The sequence below is a fragment of the Cyrtonyx montezumae genome, unplaced genomic scaffold (genome assembly GCF_038088225.1).
Source record: "Cyrtonyx montezumae isolate F1298 unplaced genomic scaffold, pur_monq_1.0 scaffold_2, whole genome shotgun sequence".
NCBI lineage: Eukaryota > Metazoa > Chordata > Aves > Galliformes > Odontophoridae > Cyrtonyx > Cyrtonyx montezumae.
Window position 1 is genome coordinate 1,495,566 of NW_027071936.1, and position 20,109 is coordinate 1,515,674.

Here is a 20,109-nt window from a genome sequence, read left to right on the forward strand (position 1 = left end):
AGCAGCAGCAAGAGCTGCCACGAAATACTTCTACGGGACACATTTTCCAAACCTACGCCCTTTTTCTCTAAACAAAGCAGTGATGGCAGGGAATGGGCAGCGCTAATTGTACTCTTAACATCATCTTTCTCTCGTGCATAAGCTTAAGGGACCGTAGCGTGTTGCAATTCCTAATGACTTCCACCCCGAAGAAAAACACCCCTGCAGGTAGAGCGAATACACTTATTTCTCATTAAATAAAAGGATGCCTAAGAATTAGGGACCAGGAAAAAACGTCTCAGCTTAACTGTGACCAGCTACGTTTGTTTGCGAGTGCTAATTGGAAACAAACAGCGCTTTGTTTGCAGCCGCTTTTGAACCGGGGCATTCCTGAGCTGCAGGCACCTAAGACCTAACGATTCACACTTCGGCACCAACTATTTTTTTGCGATTAGGGAAACACAGCCGTCCGCATAGTTGGCATACACGTTCACCACATTCCCTTCAATAAATTAAACAAAACCACACAAGACACGGCGCGCACAACCTTTGGCTGAACTAGTCTTAGTAAAGTAAGTAATTAACGCAAAGGAGACTGCTGGAAAACTTCAGGGCGGAGCCGTCGGGAGCGGACGACCACCGCGTTTTGGGAGAACGGATGGATGAAAGGCAGCAGAGCGCTGAAGGGAGAAGGACCAGCGAGAGCCAACCACCATACCTGGCACGAGGGAGCTGCCGTCTTAAACCAATCCGCGTTCACTGCAGGACTCCCCGAGAGGATGCTCACGTCGGGCTCCGGCTCCCACCGCCCGAGGGCCGCGCACCGTGAGCCCCCGCGCCCCTCCCGACCCCGATGTCAATATCCATCACCGCGGAGCGGCCGGCGCTCAGAGCCCGCCCCGTGCCCGCCCCCAGGAGCCGGGAGCCGGGCCGGGGCCGACAGGTTGCGGTGCGGGAGAGGGAGAAGGGGCCGCGGGGGAGGCACCGGGCGGAGCCGCTGCCGCCCTTGGGTGCGGTGCTCCGCGTAACTTCCGCGGGCCCGGCCGCTCCTCGGGGAGGAGCAGGTGAGGCCCCTCGAGCAGCCGGGACAAAGTCACCATCTGGGGAAGGGGGTGGGGGGGGTGGGTAAGCCGCGCCGGGCGGGGAAGTCACTTACCGGCTTTGCAGGGATCCTTATAATCTATCGCCTCGGCTTTATCCTCTTCGGTGTAATCGTAAGTGTAGTCGTAATCGAGGGCAGAGAAGGAGGACGGCTTCCCGCAGACAGCCCAGGCGGCCAGCCACAACGCCAGCCGCCAGCAGAGCATTTTCATCCTCCGTCGGGCGGAGAGGGCGTGCGGGTGCGCAGCGCCGGCTCGAGAGAGGAGGGTAAGGGATGGAGGAGCCGCAAGTTTGGGGTTGGCCGGGGCTTTGTTTGTTTGTTTCCTTCCTTCGGCACCTAAGAGCCGCCGCTCCCTAGGTAGCCCCAGGCAGCATGAGCTCCGCCGCCCCTCCTGCCCGCACCCCGCCGGGCTGTGGGTGGCTGGGCGGGGGGGGTGGGCTCAGGCCGGGAGGTGCCGGCTCTCGGGGCGTCCCTCCGCCTCCGGCTCAACCCGGGCAAACTTCCCACCCCGGCGGCTGCCGCTGCCCCAGGTCCCGCTGCTGCCGCTGCTGCTGCTGCCGGAAGATGGATCTGGGCTGTACATCAGCGAACTGCCGCGGGGAAGAGGGAAGGAGAGAAAAGAAAGAAGGACGGAAGGGAAGAGAAAAGGGAGCGGGGGTGGGGGTGGGGGGGGTCTGCTCCGGCAAAGCGCGGAGCCCGAGCGATGGGAGGCGGCAGAGCCAAGTGTCAGGGCCTCCCCCGCCGCGCACTTACTCTGCGCTCTGTCTCTGGTCTAACCCCCCAGCCACCCCCCCCTCCTCCTCCTCCTCCTCCTCCTCCTCCTCCTCCGTCCCCCTTTAACTTACGACAACCTTACAGGCAACTAACGCACATCGTCAGCATCCTGCTTGCTTATTCATACAGGCAAGGGTCAGGATCCGGGCTGCTGCCGATCCGCTGCCCCGACAGTCCTACAGCAACACGCGCGTTCATTCACCGGCCGCCCCTATCTCCGGGGGGGCTCTCCCTTTAGATAAGCGGCGCGCGGCATTTAGGCAACAACAAAAAGAGGAGAGATCAAATCAAACAACGCGCGGCTGGGCTCCCGGCAGCTAAAAAAAGCCCGAGAAAAGAGAGAACGGGTGATGGAGGAGGAGAGGGATCAGCTGCGATGAAGGGGACGGGGAAGCAGCGCGGTGCTGGTGTGCTGCTCCCCGTGCCGGCGGCTCCGCAGCGGGAGCCCCATAGGCGAAGGGGGGGGAGGGTAGGGAGCTCTGCTGGGGGGTGAGGGGGGGGGAGAGAGAAAAGTTTAAGCGCCCATAGTTTGCTTATAAAACAGAAGGAGGCGATTTAAAGGTCCATCGCTCCGCAGAAGTTCAGCCGAGCAGCTGGGAACCGGCTCCAAAAACGAAAGTAAGGGACGAGCAAACGAACAGATTAAAAAAAAAAAAAAATCGAGACAAGAAAATCGAAAAAGAAAAAAAAAAAAGTTATACTGAGCTCTCGCAGCCGGGCTTTCCTGTCCTCACGTGGATGGCCGGGAAAGCGGTGGAGGATTTCTTTCTCGAGCGAAGTTTCCGCGCAGCTCCGCACCGTCCCGCTCAGCGCCCCGAGCCGTGCGGGGCCGCCGCCGCTTTAAAGCCCGAGGAGGGATCAGCACGCAAAGCCGCCTTCAGCCGATCAACCTGGGGAGGGAGGGAGAGAGGGGGAGGGCGGAGATACACTGCTGCCGCTGGAATAAAATAAGAGCGAGCGGAAAAAAAAATAAAAATACAGTGTGCGTGTGTGTATAGGTAGCTAAAGATCTCCCTGCCTTCTCCCCTCCCCCGAGAAGGGCAGCTCCGGTCCTACAGAAACGGTTTCAGACCAAGGTGAGACTTTGTCGTAGCAAACTCTACTCCTCCTCCCCCTTTTTACGAGTTTCCATGGAAAAGAGAGGAGGGAGGGAGGGAGGGAGGGAGCGGGAGGACGGGGAAGGAGGGGGGGGTTGCAGGGAGTTCCTTCTGCTCCCACTCTGCCGGGGTGTCACATTTAGCACGGGCTTTTGAAAGGGGCTGTTCCTTTTCCTCCTCGTTTCCCGGTCGCCTTGCCCCCGTCTCAGGGATGGAAATCCAGAAATCATCCCAACCCCCAGGCTATGCCAGGAGGGTCGCGTCGGGGGAGGCCCCCTCCCCTCTGCGGGGGGCTCGGGCAGAGTGCGAGCGGGAGCAGCATGCCCTGACTGCTTTGTGGGCTGAGCAGAGAAAGGGATTAGGGGAGAGAGAGACCCCTTTTTCCACCCCTGCCCTCCCACAAAAGGGCTGCCTGGCTGTAGGTAAATGCTGCCATGGCTGTTGGTGCTGTAGGAACTGAAAGGGGTGGTTGAGGCAGAGCTAATCGTGGCTTAAGAACAGAGCATGCTGAAGAGTGGCATCCAGTTTAGACAATACATGTAAAACATCCGTGTGCTGCACTCCCTTGCGTTTCGGCATCCAGGTTGTGCCCATGTTCCTCCCAGCTCCATCACGTTTCTCAAGAGAAGAAATCCAAAGGCCAAGCGTGGCTCCTGCCTTCAGCATCCTGTATCAGTTCTCTGTCCCAGCTGTGTGTGTCTCAGGCCCCCATGCATTGCAGAAATGCCTGGCAAACCTGGGGCCTTCTCCTTTCCCCTCTTCCTCAAGGTAGTTTCCGCAGCTAGCAGGGCCAAGCACTTGGCTCTACCTCCAAGGGGGCTTTCAAAGGCCTTTCCCACCACTGCAGCAAAGCAGGCCTGGGTGGCGGCCACCTTTGCTTGCACGGGGCCACCTTCTGCTAAAAGCATCAGCCCAGAGCCATTGGAAATTAAGCTTGTGTTATTTCCCACGTCGACAAACAGGATGTTTTATCCCAGTGCCACTAATTCAATGCTAACTTCATACACTGTACCTCCCCACGTTGATCTGGTTGTTTTGCTGGTCTTGTTCCCTACGTGCACCTGTAAAAACTAGGGATTTTTTTTTTGTTCTCTCCCAGGCCCACGCACTTCAGTGCAACACCAGAAACACCCTCAGCCCAACAAGCATCCTCATTAGTCAGCACTGCTGCAGAAACACTCATGTTTCTGATTGCTCTGCAGCCAGAGGAGAAGCGTACAACACTCGATACCAGTGAGGGAGATGAGCTCCTGCAGTGAGGTGTGTGCCCACCTCCCCCAGCCCACAAGCTGCCCCCAACCTCCAGCACTGCAGAGCCACCAGGAGCGTGGGATCAGCTGCCAGCACCCTGCCCTGACTCAGGCAGAAGACAACCTCAGAACTGCAGATGGGAATCACACAGAGATCTGCACACGTCAGTGCTATAACAAATGGGTGCAAGTACCACTCAGGCTAAAAGCTGGTTGCTGCCCCGAATTCAGAGCAGCTACAGCTTCAAACTGCTGTTTAAAATAAGCACTGCATCTCTGCAGGAACTACTCTACATTGCTCAGGTATCAACACTCCCATTGGTCGCGTTTCTCCCTATTAAAATATATATATATATTTTCCCCTGGTAGCAAAACTAGTCGACATCCTTCAGAAAAACTTTTTCCTCAAGTAACCTGTTAAATATTCCATCCAGCTTTTTTCGTGACGCATCATTGTGAAATGCTTTAAGTACAAACTAATTTTTTTTCCCCTTTTCCTTCTCACACGTTCATGTCTACCATTCCAAAAAGCTCACAACTCTGATAATCCATCTGACAACACAGTCAATCAAAAACCCATCCCACAGCCGTTTCCAAAGTAACGAACACACGGACAGAAAGCCAGAAAGCTGAGCTGGAAGGCAACCAACCGAAGGAACACAACAGTAACAACAAGAACTCTGAGCATCTTCCCTATTCCTCTAGGTTTCCTGTTAGGAGCATGTCACGAGGACTCAGATAATGGTAAATGAAGCTATGTGACGAGTGGCAGGGATGTTTTATTTTGCACCCTAGAAGCTGGAGGCTTTTCTGCTCTTCCCACACAAACAAAATGTCTTGAGAAAAAGGACAACTCTGCAAGGAAGGCAGACACAATCACTGACCTCAAATAAAAAATACACATCTGAAACAGGGTTGCTCACACCTCCTCCTCATTCTTTGGCTATCTGTCTCCTGTTCAAGCCTTGATCCCATACGCAGTTCAAGGTGGGAGGACACAATAGGCTTATTCACAAGCACCGAGCTCAGCACATGCTGACGGCTGTGAGGGCTGGAGACCATTTCTGCTCTGCTCCTGGGGCCTGCAGCACTGCTCCAGAAGCAGACACAGAGAAGCTCAGAGGGAGCTCATTACCTTCCTGCTTTTATCTCCTGATAAGCCCATTGCTTTTCCCAATGGTGCCTGTAACACTTCCGAAACAGCTGAAGCTATGTTAAAGGAGTTCCCAAATTATTCATTAGGGAAGGCGTATGCTGAGTAAATAATATAAACTAAAACCAAACTCTTAAGGTTAAAAAGTAAGCAATTGTCGTCTTGCCAGCAATATGCTCACCTGTGAAAGGTATTTTCTCCATTCTCTCTCACATCTACCTATGGATTATGAAACAGTTTTTCCTTAGGGAGCCTGCTTTGCAGTGGGGTTGGACTCGATGACCTCTGGAGCTTCCTTTCAACCCCTACAATTCTGTGACTGTATATCCATACAGTTTTTTTTCTACAGATCCCTATGCTGAATTAACAAGCAGCCCTTCAGTGTGACACTTTGTGTTTGATTTTTTTTTTTCCTGAAAGCATGGCCAATGCTTTGTTCACCACAGTCTTTCAGATCCTACTCCGCATGCAGAGCTATTCAGTCTCCTGACCACCTCATTTCACTGACAGAGGAGGGACAGAGAACTTTGGGTTCAGTCCCAAGATCTGTGAGAGGGCACTTTTGAATAGCACACTCCCATCTGCTTGTTCCCCGCATCTGTCCCTGTTTTGCTTTATCTTTGTTTGTTGTTTCTAACCTGTATTCATTCTCTCCTCACTCTTGGCTCTTCATCCCAGTGCTGCTTTTCTTATCTCACTAATGCTAGCGTCTGACTCTCATCACTGTTCCAACTGTCCTAGTTGCACTCTTCTTTAATCTTATTCTGGGACTCCTCACTCTGAGATGTGCATTCAGCTATGTGATTTTTTTTGCTTGTTTCTTTTCTGATCCTTTTCTTATGACTTCTCACCCGATTTAACTTCCCCTTATTTCAACAGCCGCCTTCCTTGTCTGTTCTTTGCTCCAGGTACACACCAGAAAGTTGGCCTGGCTCTTTGGCCTTACTTATAAGCCCAGAGTTACGCTTGCTGTGGCCGTTACATTGCTGTTCCAGCGATTTTTCTTGCCTGCAGATGAGCTACTCAGGTGAGATAGCTGCCAAAGCCACACTCAAGGCTGACTGTGGTGGCATTTAGACCCACAGTAATGCTAAAAGGGAAAAAAGGATACATCCCTTCGTTCTACCTTCTCTTCTGTTCCACTCATGATCTAAGTATGTTCTCTACAGGCTGAGCATACTGAAGTTCTTCCAAAAATACTGCCATGAATTTAATTACAAGCAAGCTCACATGTTTGCAAGCTCCATTTCCAAATACCTGCATAATATAAGCTAACGTTTTAAAATAAAGATTATAGAGCACAAAATGAAAAACAAAAATCAGTTCACATCGGATACTTACATGAAAAGCATCGTACCAAATCTGTACGATTAAGTAAAGGGACGTAAGCAACTTAAACAGTATATCTGTACAGATAGCATCAGGGAACTTCAATAAGATGGTCTACGAGGCTTTGCTTGTAATGTTATGTGTGTTTCACCCTCTCCAACAGTTTTAAACCTGCAGAAGAAGAGCATAAAGCTACGTTGAGAACACATGCTGATGTTAAAACAAATAATCAAGCAACAACAACAAAACCAGCGGTGCAATACTTCAATTAGAAACTGTTCTGTGTTTGCTCAGCATCCCTGATCTCCATCAGGCAATAAATCAATTTGCAGTAGCTGTGGACAGCTATCTAAACATCGGGCCTGAAGAGCTTAATTGTTAAAGCAGTGTTCAAAGTTGGAAGGTTCAGCATAGGAGGTCATACCAAATATCCACTTCTCCAAAGCCAGCTGCATTCCAAGTATTAGGAGGCATCCTGCCCTCCTCTTAATTAAAAAACACTGCCTATGAGCTCTGAGCTTAGCAGAGCTTAGCTTGCAGTTCTTCAGAAGGCAGACAGACACTGCCAGATGAAAAACTGATAGCTAGAAGTCTGCCAACTTGATTTTGTCTGGTTTACTTTATTATCTCATGTGCAATACAATTAAAAAAAAAAGTTTCAAAGCTTTTAGTTTAATTTTGCGAGTTGGTAAAGCACTCACAGTTCAGTTCTCAGCTTCTCAAGAAGCAGTTGGTTTCCAGAGACTGCAGCAAACTCCAGCAGCTTGCAGAGGAGCTGAGCAGGATCACTTACCTTTCCAGATGGTGGTTGCTGGTGAGGAGCATGGTTACTTTGGGAATGAAGTTTCACGCGATACTGTGCAGTGCTAATATTACTGTCATAAAGCAAAATGATTTCTACTACGTTCATCTTCCAAAGTCTAACTTAACTTCATCTTCCAAGTCATGGGCTAACTGACAGTACACAGACAAATGAATTCTTCCTCTGGATCACTGAAAGTAAAGCAAGCATATCACCAACTCCCAGAAGGAAGAATGGCAATTGTCTCACGAAAAGCAGCGAGAAACCCAGGTACAAACATTGCCAGTGGTATCAGCATTGCCCTGTAGCTACCAGCACGTTTTATATGCAGAAGTATTTACTTCAGTTCTACACGTTGGAGTACTTTCACCCATTTCTAAGTGACTAACACATACTTCATTAATAAAGGTGGTAGCGTGCCCACTGATTTTACAGTGCAGTAATAATAAATAAAAAAAAAAACAAAACACAACCCACCTTGTATACCAGACGTGGCATAGCTAGTGCCCTTTTTTAATCCTCAGCAGTATCAGATCACGAAGGGAACCAATGTAACTGTATTCATATGATCCAGCTATGCGCTATACTGTAGGTAGTGCATATAGGCAGTGCATTGATCTCACCTTGCTCTCATTTCAGTAGAGTTTTCCATCAGAACAGTTGGAGAACTAAGTCCATGCAATTCCCTTTTTGATGCCTTCCCGAAGTTCCATGATCCACAGCACTAGAGGTGTCACAGATGTCTGTAGACCACTACTGACAATTGTGTGTGCATACGTAAGCGTAAACAATTTGAAGGACTCAGCCCAAAGTCTGAGGTCAAAACACTTCCAAAATCAAAGCGATTTGGAGCCACCATTTGCTCCAGGCGTGACATGAATTGCCAGTAGCAGTTTGCAGGACAGAGACTGCAGATAGATACAGCGAGACACATTACCAAAGTCTTCATACTAGAAAAATCAGTAGCATAAACACTCAAATTTTGTAGAAATTGCACAGAATGTTTCTCGTGAGTAGCACCTCAAATTTTCCTGTCTTAAGAGTTAGCTGTATTGAAATAACAGCTTGGCTACGAAACGCTCCAAATAGTCTTTGATTTATGAAAGTCTTCTACAGCTGCTTCTCCTTCCCAAGCCTGTTTTCTTCTCCATCTGTGTGTGTTCAAGCAGGCTAAAAGCCACTATGTTAGGAACACGTATAAGGTTTGGTTTAGCAACCAGCAGCAAACTAGACGAGAACGCTGTCTTCTGAAGCCGGACGTGTCATTAGATTTTAGTATCACAACTTTCAAAAGAGGAACTTCTGATGTAGGCAACATTTGTGATGCCCTTCAGAGGGTGTGGACCTAGTCACATTCAGCAAGTACTTTGCTAGAGAAGTGCTGGAACACCAGTAACCGCTCGAGGACTTTGCTGTGGAAGAAGAGTCTGCTGCTCACAAACAAAATGTATTACTCATTTTCATCAGCAAGCATTTAATGGGCATAACATAGCAAACCGTGCCTAGACAGGTCTTCCGTTAAGAGCCAGATTATGCTCAGCTGCAAAAAAATCTCAACTATACCAGCACGAGGTCTTTTTTACAGATTTGACATGCATTTGGCAACAATTAGAGCCCAGACTTAAACCTCCTGTCCTGAGCGAACCCCGTTTTAGCAAGCTGCCAGGACGGAGGGCAGCGGGCACGCACAGCTCGCAGAACCTGCACGTTGTCCCAGGTCTTCCCACAGTCCTCAAACGATGGCTCCGAAGGTGATCCTCAAAAGACCTGCCATCCCTGCCCCTGCTGATTTTTTGGCATCCTGCGACCCCTAGTGAGAGCCAAGCGTGGCCGAAGCCCTGCCTGCTGGCGTCCCGGCCTTGCAGCCCCACTGCTGCCAGCTCACCTCCAGGGACTTCCCTTTTTTCCCCATTAGTGGACCGCAGTGCGACTGTAAAAGCATACCGCAATGCGTTGCCCTCGCTTGCATTGAAACAATGAGCTGCTTGCATGGCAACTTCACAAGAAGCTGTCATTTCCATAAACTCATGGCAAGAGCAGGAAGGCTGAGAGACAGCAGCTGCCTTCTAGGCACTACGGAAAGAGAACAAGGGGAACTGCGGGCTGCACTTCAGCGAGCTTTCCTCCTTCACTGCAGGCAAGACCTAAGCCTTTGCAAGTAATTGTGTTGATTGCAGAAACCCTAATTTATTTGTCTGATGGTGGTAAGAGGACACAGGTGAGAAATATATCTCACGGGATTCAAAACTGACAACTAAGTTCTTTGCCGTTTGCTGATGAAGTTGTGATCTTATCCACCAAAGCAACAGCTTAGAGCAATGATGTTGCTCAACACGAATGTGCGTTAAGAGCTTCACCTGGAAATGGAAACATGCGGATTCTGAAGATGACAGTATTTCTTTACCAGAAGGATCCCGCCATATTTAACCTGTGTAGGAACATTTCACAGAATCACAGAATCATTGATGTTGGAAAAGACTTCTAAGATCCTCTACTCCGACCATCCACTTACCACCAATGCTGCCACTAAACCATGCTCCTCCGTGCCTCGTCTCTACGTTTCTTGAACACCTCCAGGGATGGTGACTCAACCACCTCCCCAGGCAGCCCGTTCTAGTGCTTGCTCAGAGAAGTTTTTCTTAATAGCCAACCTGAATCTTCCCCAAGTGCAACTGAAGGCCATTACCTCTCATCCTATTGCTAGTTACTCAGGAGAAGAAATCAACTCCCTCCTCATCACAACGTCCTTTAAGGGAGCTGTAAAGAGCAGTAAGGTCTCCCGTGAGCCTCCTCTTCTCCAGACTAAACAATCCCAGCTCTCCCAGCTGCTCCATATAAGACTCGTATCCCAGACCCCTTCACCAGCTTCACTGCCCTTCTCGTTATATTTGTGCACATACACAAAAATATATCACTTCTACGTGCTTCAACATGCGCACGTTTAGTGTCACAGCTATCTATGAGTGGTTAAGCCTGATGTTTTTATTTCCAGAGTTTACTAAAATGACCTGAACAACTCTACTTGATTCTAGAAATAAGGTAAAGATGCCTAGGTTCTAATATCAGTGCTTTTCAACAGAAATGAAAATATTCTTTAACCACTCCAAGTGGATCTTTTTCTTTTTTCTTTTTTTTCCCTTGATGGGAAGAACTTAGCAATCTCTTGTAAAGCACTGTTATCAGTCAGACAAAAGATTTGAGGTATGTATAAAACATACCCAGTTTTCAAAGATGCCTCTCACTGTCTCATGCTTTATTCTGTGGAAAACATGGAAACTTGATCCCAAAGAAGGAGTAGAGGCCTAAAATGAGGAATCTTTACTCATCGTTTTGCATCAAAATAATTATGATCTGTCTTTAATGAATAATATTGCCTTCTGATTTGTAGCCCTTTTCAGTTAAGACAAAAACACACATGTAATTTCAAAAGCAAGCTTTCCAGTCATTCAGTCTTCCTAGTTTCCATTTACTCATAAGTTGTGTTGGGTCCAAGTCATAAAACCAAAACTAAGAAGTTCTCCAGCAGTTCTGGAAACCTACTCTGAGCTTCATTAAGCAATTTTTCACTGGGAGCTGAAATCCTCCTAGATGTTGGCACAATGGGAGCATGGATAGCTGAACGCTAGACAAGCCACCCCTCCTTTTTCCAAAGCTTCCTTTAAGTGGTTTAGTTCCTTCCATTCCTCAGACACTTCACGAACTCACAGTTTTTAGGTACTACTTCTTTTAGGTACCTACTGATATAGGTAGAAGATAAAGGCTTATTTTCCTTAACTTCCTCTAAACCATTTGTTCTTTTACTGAGTATTTCTGGAAATTATCACAGAAAAGGCAAATTCTAGAGTTGATATTTACATACATTCTCTGTAGGTGTCAGCATTGCTTTATATTGTTATACAGAACTGCATTATTTTTCTTCTCAAATAAAGGAGAAGCTCACATTTGTAGTTTTCCAAATGAAAGATAACTTTTTGTTGTCAGTTTGTCTTGTACTGCCCACCTCAGACATAGAGAATTAAGATTATATTGTATGGGTGCAGCTACTGTGTATGCAAAGAAAAAGGATAAGTTGTTTTCTATCAATTGTTTTAGGATTTAAAATCATCCAATTCTGTTTAAAAATAATTTAATAATTTTTTACAATTTCCGTCCCAGTTATTTTATGGATAAGGAGCCAACCTTGTTGAAGTAAACACAAGGTTATTTAATAATTGAAAACATTTCTGAAATGCTATGTGGAAAGCGCAATTCAGCAATGCCAGATATACCGTGAATTTATCTTTTTTGCACACACTGAAGCAGCTGCACTGATCCAGAAGTTCTTGTAACTTTCTAGGTGGAGTTCTCAAAACCTCATCTTCAGACAACCTTAATTTAATACTTTCATTCATAAACTTGATGTACAAAATACAAATATGCCACTGAGGTTGCTCAGTATGCTGCTGAGATGAATTATTCATATGGAGAGGAACCCTAATGCCATGGTAGAAGTAGCGAATGATCTTGGGAGCCAAAGTAATGGTACTGGAGGAAAATCAATTGTATAGACTGCAAGGTCATAAATAAAGGATAATAAGAACTCCTTCTGGAAGAATTTCTCAGTTGCAAAAATTGATAAAGGATTAAATAGTCAAAATGACTACTAGTTTCCTATACCCTTGGATGAGAAATGCAGCCCAAGCATGCACGAGGCATTTCCAGTAAATGGAAACAACACTGATGACATTATAGAAGTTCATGTGCTTATGAACAGCATTACAAATGCTGTATGTAACCGTCACTGTTCTTCTGAAGAAATAGCCTCCTTTTCAGGAGGGTAATGACAAGGAAAAAAAACTATACTAAGGTAGTAGTGGGTAACTAATTAATCATTTAACAAAAATACCATTGGAAGAAGACCAAAATGGCTACAAATTGTTCAGGAGTAGAATAAAAACTTGGGGGAATGATGCAGGAGAAATCATGAAGAAAGAAATCTCATCTCATTTTCAACAGGAGTTCAAATGAGAGCATGGGACCTGTCTGCTTGGCCCGTGTGCGCTGGCATCTGTATCCAGGGGAGGTCCCAGTATCTCCATCTTTCATTCACATTACAGGTTTGAGCTGAGATTTGTCCCTCATGCTATGCCATTTTTTATTGATAAAATGAAGCGCTACTTACATCCATCGACTGCAGGCAGTGAAATGGAGGAGCAGAGGAGTGAAGTTTCTTGCAGCAGCAGCCCCAGGTTGGATGTAGATTGGAATTGCTCCCTTACTGCAAACAGCAAAGCATCAGAGACTTGTCAGTGTTGACTAGCTTGCAGTCAAAATGTTCAGGCTAATTTATGCTAATTTAGATATGGATTTAGATATGGCTGTTTGCTTAAGTGCAAGTTTTACCCACATATTTACACGATACACCTTCTTTAGAAAATGTTGCTTCAGACGATTTGTTTACATACACATTTTTCTCTACTCCCTCTCCCTCCCACCACTCCTTTAGTAAAACTGTCTGTAAAACATAAGAGCTGCACTGATTTATTTTTAGGCCATCTCAGAAGTACTTAGAAGCTCCTATTAACAGCACAGCAGAACGCTGAGTCTTCTATAACTCTGTGGCTGCAGAATCTTGTCTCTGTCATAGGTTTGCCCTTGGGTTGCAAAATAAACAAGAGTATTTATAGCTCTTCTCATACAAAGATATTATCATTCAGATAGAAGGCAATGAATTGCATGGTGCTTTCTGTATTTGTGGCCTTGCTACTAACGTTACTGCTAAGGGGAAGATGTCACCTCACCTGTCACAGTCTCTGCTTTTTTATGTCTCTGCACAACACTGGGCATAAATAAATAAATAAATAAATGCTAAGCATTATTTTGACCTTCTTTTATTGGAACATATTTCTATCGTCAGGGCAAATATAGAAATACTATCCTCCACCTGAATTGGATCACGCTGTTATGGTTGGTACAGGAAATTGGAAAAGTAGCACCTCTCAGTCTGTCCAAACTAGAGTTTAAGAAAGCAGACAGCTCTGACAACTTCAAACTACACTTAGCTGGTACTCTTATTAAATGAGCAAAACTGGATATGAGATAGACAAGTCCTAAATTATCCATTTCTTTTTCTTTTTTTCCCCCTCAGACTATAATTTGATTCTGAAGTAAGATTCAGTAAATTATTGCAAGGTAAATAGAAACTTGCAATGACATGCATAAGCCAGAGTAAGCTACATGACTTAACTGGCCTTCCTAAAGTCATTCTCTTCTCTCTAGACCTAATATCCTTGCTTTGGAGGAGGCTGTGATTTAAGCTACATCGAACAGCATGGCACCAAAAGCTGGGCTTTTATGAAAGCACCCCTGGCTGGGAGCCTCACTGTCTCAGCTTGATTTATTCCTCCACAGCTCAGGGTACTCGCACTGCTGAGACATTCCCCTTCCCATCTGCACTGAGTACGTGCGCTTCTACAATCACAGCCACGTACAGACCCTCATCAGCCCTGGAATACTCTCATAAAGCTCAGGTTTTATTATGTACTGCCATTACATTTCACTATGTCATAGCTGAGGAGAACATGGGAATACTCACTAAGAGATCAACCACTGAGAAGTGAGAGTAAAATCTTATGAATCTTACATTATCCTCTTAACTGTAGAAGAATTACGATGTTCAGTTTAGTTACTTTAAAGCATGAGGTCTGAAAATTAATGTTTGAGAAACCCTTCGCACTACCGAAGAAGCTGATAGAGTTTGAAGAGGTCAGAGAGAAGAAAAAAATGCTTTGTTTGGTTTTATGATACTATGATTCAGAGAAGAATTCACATTTCAGCAATATTTTATCTGAACTGACTGCTGCTTGCAGCCTAAATTCTGAGCACAGTTTGGAACTTCATTGATTAGTCCCCAATGAAGTAAAACCCACTTACACAGGAGCAGAGGCCAATTGGATTATTTCTACTTCATTCTAGACTAGGGAAGATGAATTCTGGCCGCATCACTGTAGCTAAATCAATGCCTAAAAATAAGTTTTAGAAGGAAGGAGCAACTACGCTAAGATGCAAGGAGAGCAGATTAGATCCAAGTCGAATATGTGAAAGCTGATATACCAGTTTCATTGAGGCCCTGATTTTAAAATAGTTCCTTACTGCTGAAAATTAACTATTTGATTTCAAAACATCATAAAGGAAAACGCATCCTTCATACACATTTTGCAGCTATTACAGCAGGATATACAGCTGAGCATCAAAGATAAATACAGTCTATCATCACAAATTCAGAAACCTTTGAGTAAGACTGTAAGCAGTTTGCACTGGCATTCAGTATTCTTACCTCATAAAAATTATTATCGTTAGTCACTACTTCTAGTTTTTTATTTAACAATTAATGGATCCATGCCCCCGGATTTCCAGGAAAACGACATGCTCACAGTGGATACCTGAGAAAAGTTTCATCCTTTCTCCCCCAAAACAGTACCTCATAGAATCTTTTCTGGCAAAGGCAGTGACAGAAACTCATTCTCCAGGGAAACGGAGTTGCCTCAGCTACAGGACCATCCTTTCTTTTCTTGACATCCCCACTCATTCAAAACACATATTCCAACTTCCTCAACAACTGCCATGAGTCCTGCAAACAACAGCTTCTTTCACTTCATTGTGCCGATTCATTCCAAGCACTGTTCATCCTGCTCTCTGAATGAGGCAGGGCCCTGTGGGAAAACAACGAATGAGATAATGTAATTAAAGACTATCTCATAATGTACGTGGGGATTGAACTACAGCGGCCTCCATAATCTTAATTCTTCCTTAACTCTTGAGTGATTAACACTGCTCCTTATTTTAATGCTGTTTAATGTATATAACCAACCACATTTCTTAGCAGACGAATTTAAAAATAACCAAAAAACCCCAAGCCAAAAAAACAACCACGTGGAAACATACCAAATACTACTACGTGGTATGCAAGGAGAATTACCAGTAGAGCCAACTGGAGAGCAAAACAACAACACTGCTATTTTCGTTGAACATTTTTCTATTCTCAGTTTGCCTATCCATTAATGTTTAAATGTTTCCCAGAGATGTTTCAGTTTTAATGAATTTCTGCCAGATTAAGCTGTTTTCAAATTCTAGTTTGTACTTCCCATCAGCTCGCATGCTCACTCGCTCCAACAGCGTGTCGAGGAGGCTATCTGTGCTTCCCAGGCCAACAGCCTACCTGACAAACACAGAGACCCTAGGAATCCTGCTCCCAGCCTTACTCTTTCTCACCCGAGTACACTGTCAAGACGGGCACAGAACGGCAATTTCATTCTGAAGGGAATCATGCTTTTTGTGAGAGTACTAATTTCAGTGCACGAAGTTTGAAAGACTCCTGTAAAATGGGCATAATTCCTAAGCTAGCCTTTCCCTCAGCACAAGTTTCTGGTACAAGTGCTATTTCCTGATTGAAAGACTGAATCCATTGAAAGGCTGCTCAAGTTCAACGGGGCTACAGTTCAACAAAACAGAGGCTGTAGAACCTTGCTATGCTCAGTAGTATGCAACTTCCAGAGGAGAGTATAAGTTTCTACGAACAATTCCCGTTTGTGCTTTTTTTTTTTCTTCTAATGTTCATTTGGGGCTTTGTGGCTAATACTGCTTATTTAAAGGATTTATTCTTCCTCTCTTTCTTTAGCTGTATTTTGACTTATATTGGATCGTTTGTTTGAAGCCATATCCTTCCTTTCTCTGTGCTTTTTGTTTGTCTCCTTTGTTCATATTTTATGTTTGTTGAAATGTAAACTTCTGGGGACTGCAGTGTAGAACAAGTTCCTCAACTTTAGTTGAACTCGTTAATGTTGGGAACAAGAGTCAAAAGAGCATAAAGGATATAAAACTTTTTTTTTCTAACTCCTGAAGGTTTTTCCATCGCAGATCCGATCGTTACTTTTCATTGATATCATTTGGACCTTCAAGAGCCTCTGAACTGCAAGGACCCAGAGAGAGTTTAAGACCCCTCTTTTCCACAGGTGATGGGGCTCTGTATTGCACCTTACAGAAGCACCACGGGATTTCACCTGTCATTTTAAATGTTTACAAGCTTCAGTCAGACAGAGGCCCATACATAGTTGTGGTGCTCTGTGAATTTAGGAATAATGTTCATCAGCCCTGAAAATATCATCTTGTTTATATGGATAACCATATGTAAAAGTGAGAGCAACTATCATAACTTGGGGCACTCGCAACTGAAGGGTTCAGTGAAGAAATGCGTGTTACTGTTTTGAACTTCCAAGTGTTTAATCCAGAATCATACAATGCCTTGCAAACATTATCTACTTAAAGCTGCCCTTGCCAAGCAAAGCGGGATACTTTCATCAGCTATCAGTTATATCCAGACTGAAATACAGGTGGTGACTAACACAAAAATGTGGCACAGATGGTTGGAAAAGGTGCCACAGTCAGTTGAATTTTAGGACATACCAGGGTGCTGTTTCTTAAGTTTTGCCAGAATTTATTTCCTTAAAAAGGATGCTGTGCAAGCTTTCTCATCAAAAACTGTTATCATGTCTTGGATCACTTCTGATACAAAAGGTAGCAGATCATATTCTCACTTGTGTTTTAGCTCCTTTCTCCTACTTACAAAGCAAAAATATCTGTGAAGCAGTCAGAAAACTTACTATGAAAGAATATCACTGGGCTCAGGGCTGATCCACGTCTGGATTTAGAGATGCTAAGCATTCAGAACGATACATTTCTATCGTTAGAATTAAATGCAGCTATGCAAAAAATCTTCTTCCTTTCTCTATTTAAACAAGAAATAGCATCCAGCAACATAGCTGATACACCTTATTTCACCTGAAAACCTGGAGGTGTTCAAGACCAGGATGGATGGAGCCCTGGGCAAGCTGGTCTAGTACCACGTCTGGAGGTTGGTGGCCCTGCCTGTGGCCGGGGTTGGAACTTGATGATCTCTGGGGTCTCTTCCAACCCGAGCCATTCCATGATTGTATGATTTCAAGATAGTGGTAATGCAGCACTGGGTTACACACTGCTGACTGCAACCCCATCACGACTTCCATACTCTCCCACATGTTTGCAGTAAGATGCAGGTAGTCATGAACTAGATCCACTCATACTCTGATCTAGCAACACATTAGGTTTTCCTGTCCCAAAGCTGCGAAGAGATTCAGAAGCTGACCTTCTCAACCCTTGTACGGAGCCCGTTCGAAGTAGGATTTACAGGCTTAGAAATGGTCTCCTGTTAATGTAGTCTAAAGGCTTTCAGATCACAGAGTGAACCATGCATTGTTGTGACTGTTCTTTTGCGACTGTGAGGACTGTCTTACGTGACCGTACTTGATAGCTATCCAAGTAGTAGAAAATTCAACATTAATTGAATTGCTTCAATGGGATTTTGCAAATGTAACATGAAATTTGACTACTTACACAAATTCAATTGTGCTGGTCAGATAAGAATGCTTATCAATGCATTTGTACATCTCTTCATTATTGCAGAGGAGCTGTTCCAAAATAATAATATATTTTACATCATTTTCAACAAAAAAACCCACATGGTTCGTAGCAAAGCACTCTGGGCTTTCTAAATGAGAAGCGAAACTCATAAACATGTATTTGGTAAATCATTCAGCCAGTGCTAAAAAGAACCCCTCTTGTTTCAGAGACTGAAGTAAGGTTGTTAATGTGATGTAGCATATAGGAAGCATTAAGTCTTTTCATGCAAAGATTTGGTCTGGGGTAAGAAGTATCACCAACTTCATCACCTCAGATATTTAAAAAACAGATTTTTGCTGATCATGCTGCAGGATAGGACTTAATTCTGTAATAAACAGGTGTTTTCTTGTTCCTCTTTCTGGTGCAGAGGCTGCTTTTGGGAAAACTTTCAAGTAATTGAACTGTAATTTGAATTAGAAAGCACTTAATGTCAATTGAAATAAAATGCTGGAACAGCTCATGAATTTAATCACGTGTGCATAAAATACGAATTTTAATGACGAATGGCTCAGAAAAAGTTTCTTTCTTAATTTATTTTATTCCAGAAAAAAAAAAAGTGTTTCCTGATTAGTGCTCATTTTTTGACCTATCCTGAAACATAACGGGATTTATACTGGGATCATGCTTGTTCATACACGTTTTGACACTTGTAGAGAGCAGTGAATTCATCATTTCAACTCAACTCGAGCATTTAAGTGCACGAACCAGAATTTTCTTCACATATATGATTACTGTGATGTTACAAATATCTGCTGAATGTGCACAAAGTGTACATTCCTCCTTTCTCCATCATGCCTTTTGATGTACAGAAAATGACTGTGCGAAGATCTGAAACTTACGGCTTAGGTTTGCACAGTGCAAACTTGAATTACAGAAGATGCTAGGAAGTACAAGCAGAGTGATTTTTCATGGATCAAAACGTAGTCTTCTGAATTTAAACACAATATTTGCTTTTGGCCAGAACAACAATTGCTGCTGTATGTTCAAGTACTGAGTTTGAACTGCTCAGAGATCTTCAGCCAGTAAACAAAATACTAGGGTTCAAATAAATTTTCATGACAGCAAGCATTTTTCCTGCAAAATCCATCATACAATCTAAAATAATCAGTATTATTTTCCATTTGCCTTGATAAAAGACTTCAAAAACCCTAGCAACCAGACATCAGGAGTTTTCAGTGCACATACCTTGCGCCCTTTACTGTCTCAAGTAATAAAAAGAGAGTAATAAAATTCCAAGCTTGCAACCAAGTCCTGACATTTGTTATGGTTTTATGATTTTTGTTGTATAATTGATATTCCGCATCATAACATCATGTGGTGTATTGGGTATATCATAAAACCACAACAACATTAAGCCTGAAAGTACAACAGGCCCACAATAAACATGGTAGACCTGAGCTCTTCTTTTTCTCCTGGAAGAAGTGTAAGTGCAGACAACGCTCAGAATACAGCTTCGTGGTTGGAAGGGCATGATAGCATGTTTTGTGCTCTTATCCAGAAAGGTCTTAGCTATGAAAAAGCAATCCTTACCATATCAGGTTTCTTCTAATGGCTTTTATTTCACGTCTGACAAGCTCGTTCTACAACACATGCCATCACGAGGCATGTTTGTGGTCCTCTCCTTTATCTGCTTCTCCAAAAACAATAAAAACTTTCATTAATGCACGAGGCTACTTGAGAACACGGGTCCCTGAAGCACCTAAAGAAAGTGCTAAAAATGGACCACATGGCACTAAGCAATAAACTACAAAGCCATTTTACAATGCCAGCTGTACAATAAAAAGACGTTCATTTCATGTCTCCTCTCTTCCACGCTAAATTGTTCCACTTTCAAAGCACTCCCTGATCCCACCTAATGAAACACTATCTCTAGTTTTATCATATTCTGTTGCTAACTTTTTCTAGAAAACTATAAAGATCACCATTACTTCTGCGTGTACAACAAAGACTTTTTTTTTTTATGCACTCAAATCAGTAATATTTTGGGTACTTCCTGACTTATTCTTATATTGTTACCATAAACTAGACAATAAAGTGGTTTGAATTCAGAAGCTGACACCAGAATTCATCTCATCCACATGGTAATCAACAGTTGATCAGGTTCACAAAGACAGTGTGGATCACAGATCATTTCCTCTCCTCGGCTTGAA

At 44.3% G+C, this 20,109-nt stretch overlaps 1 protein-coding gene across 1 annotated transcript in view; it reads right to left on the reverse strand.

The window, feature by feature from the left end:
• Positions 1-1,508, reverse strand: part of TLL1 (tolloid like 1) — a 114,748-nt gene extending 113,240 nt beyond the window's left edge. Inside the window, exon 1 of the mRNA XM_065736220.1 lies at positions 1,136-1,508. Within this exon, the coding sequence (XP_065592292.1) occupies positions 1,136-1,292 (157 nt within the window). The 5' untranslated portion in view covers positions 1,293-1,508. The remainder of the gene's footprint in view (positions 1-1,135) is intronic.
• Between the last annotated feature and the right edge of the window lie 18,601 nt (positions 1,509-20,109).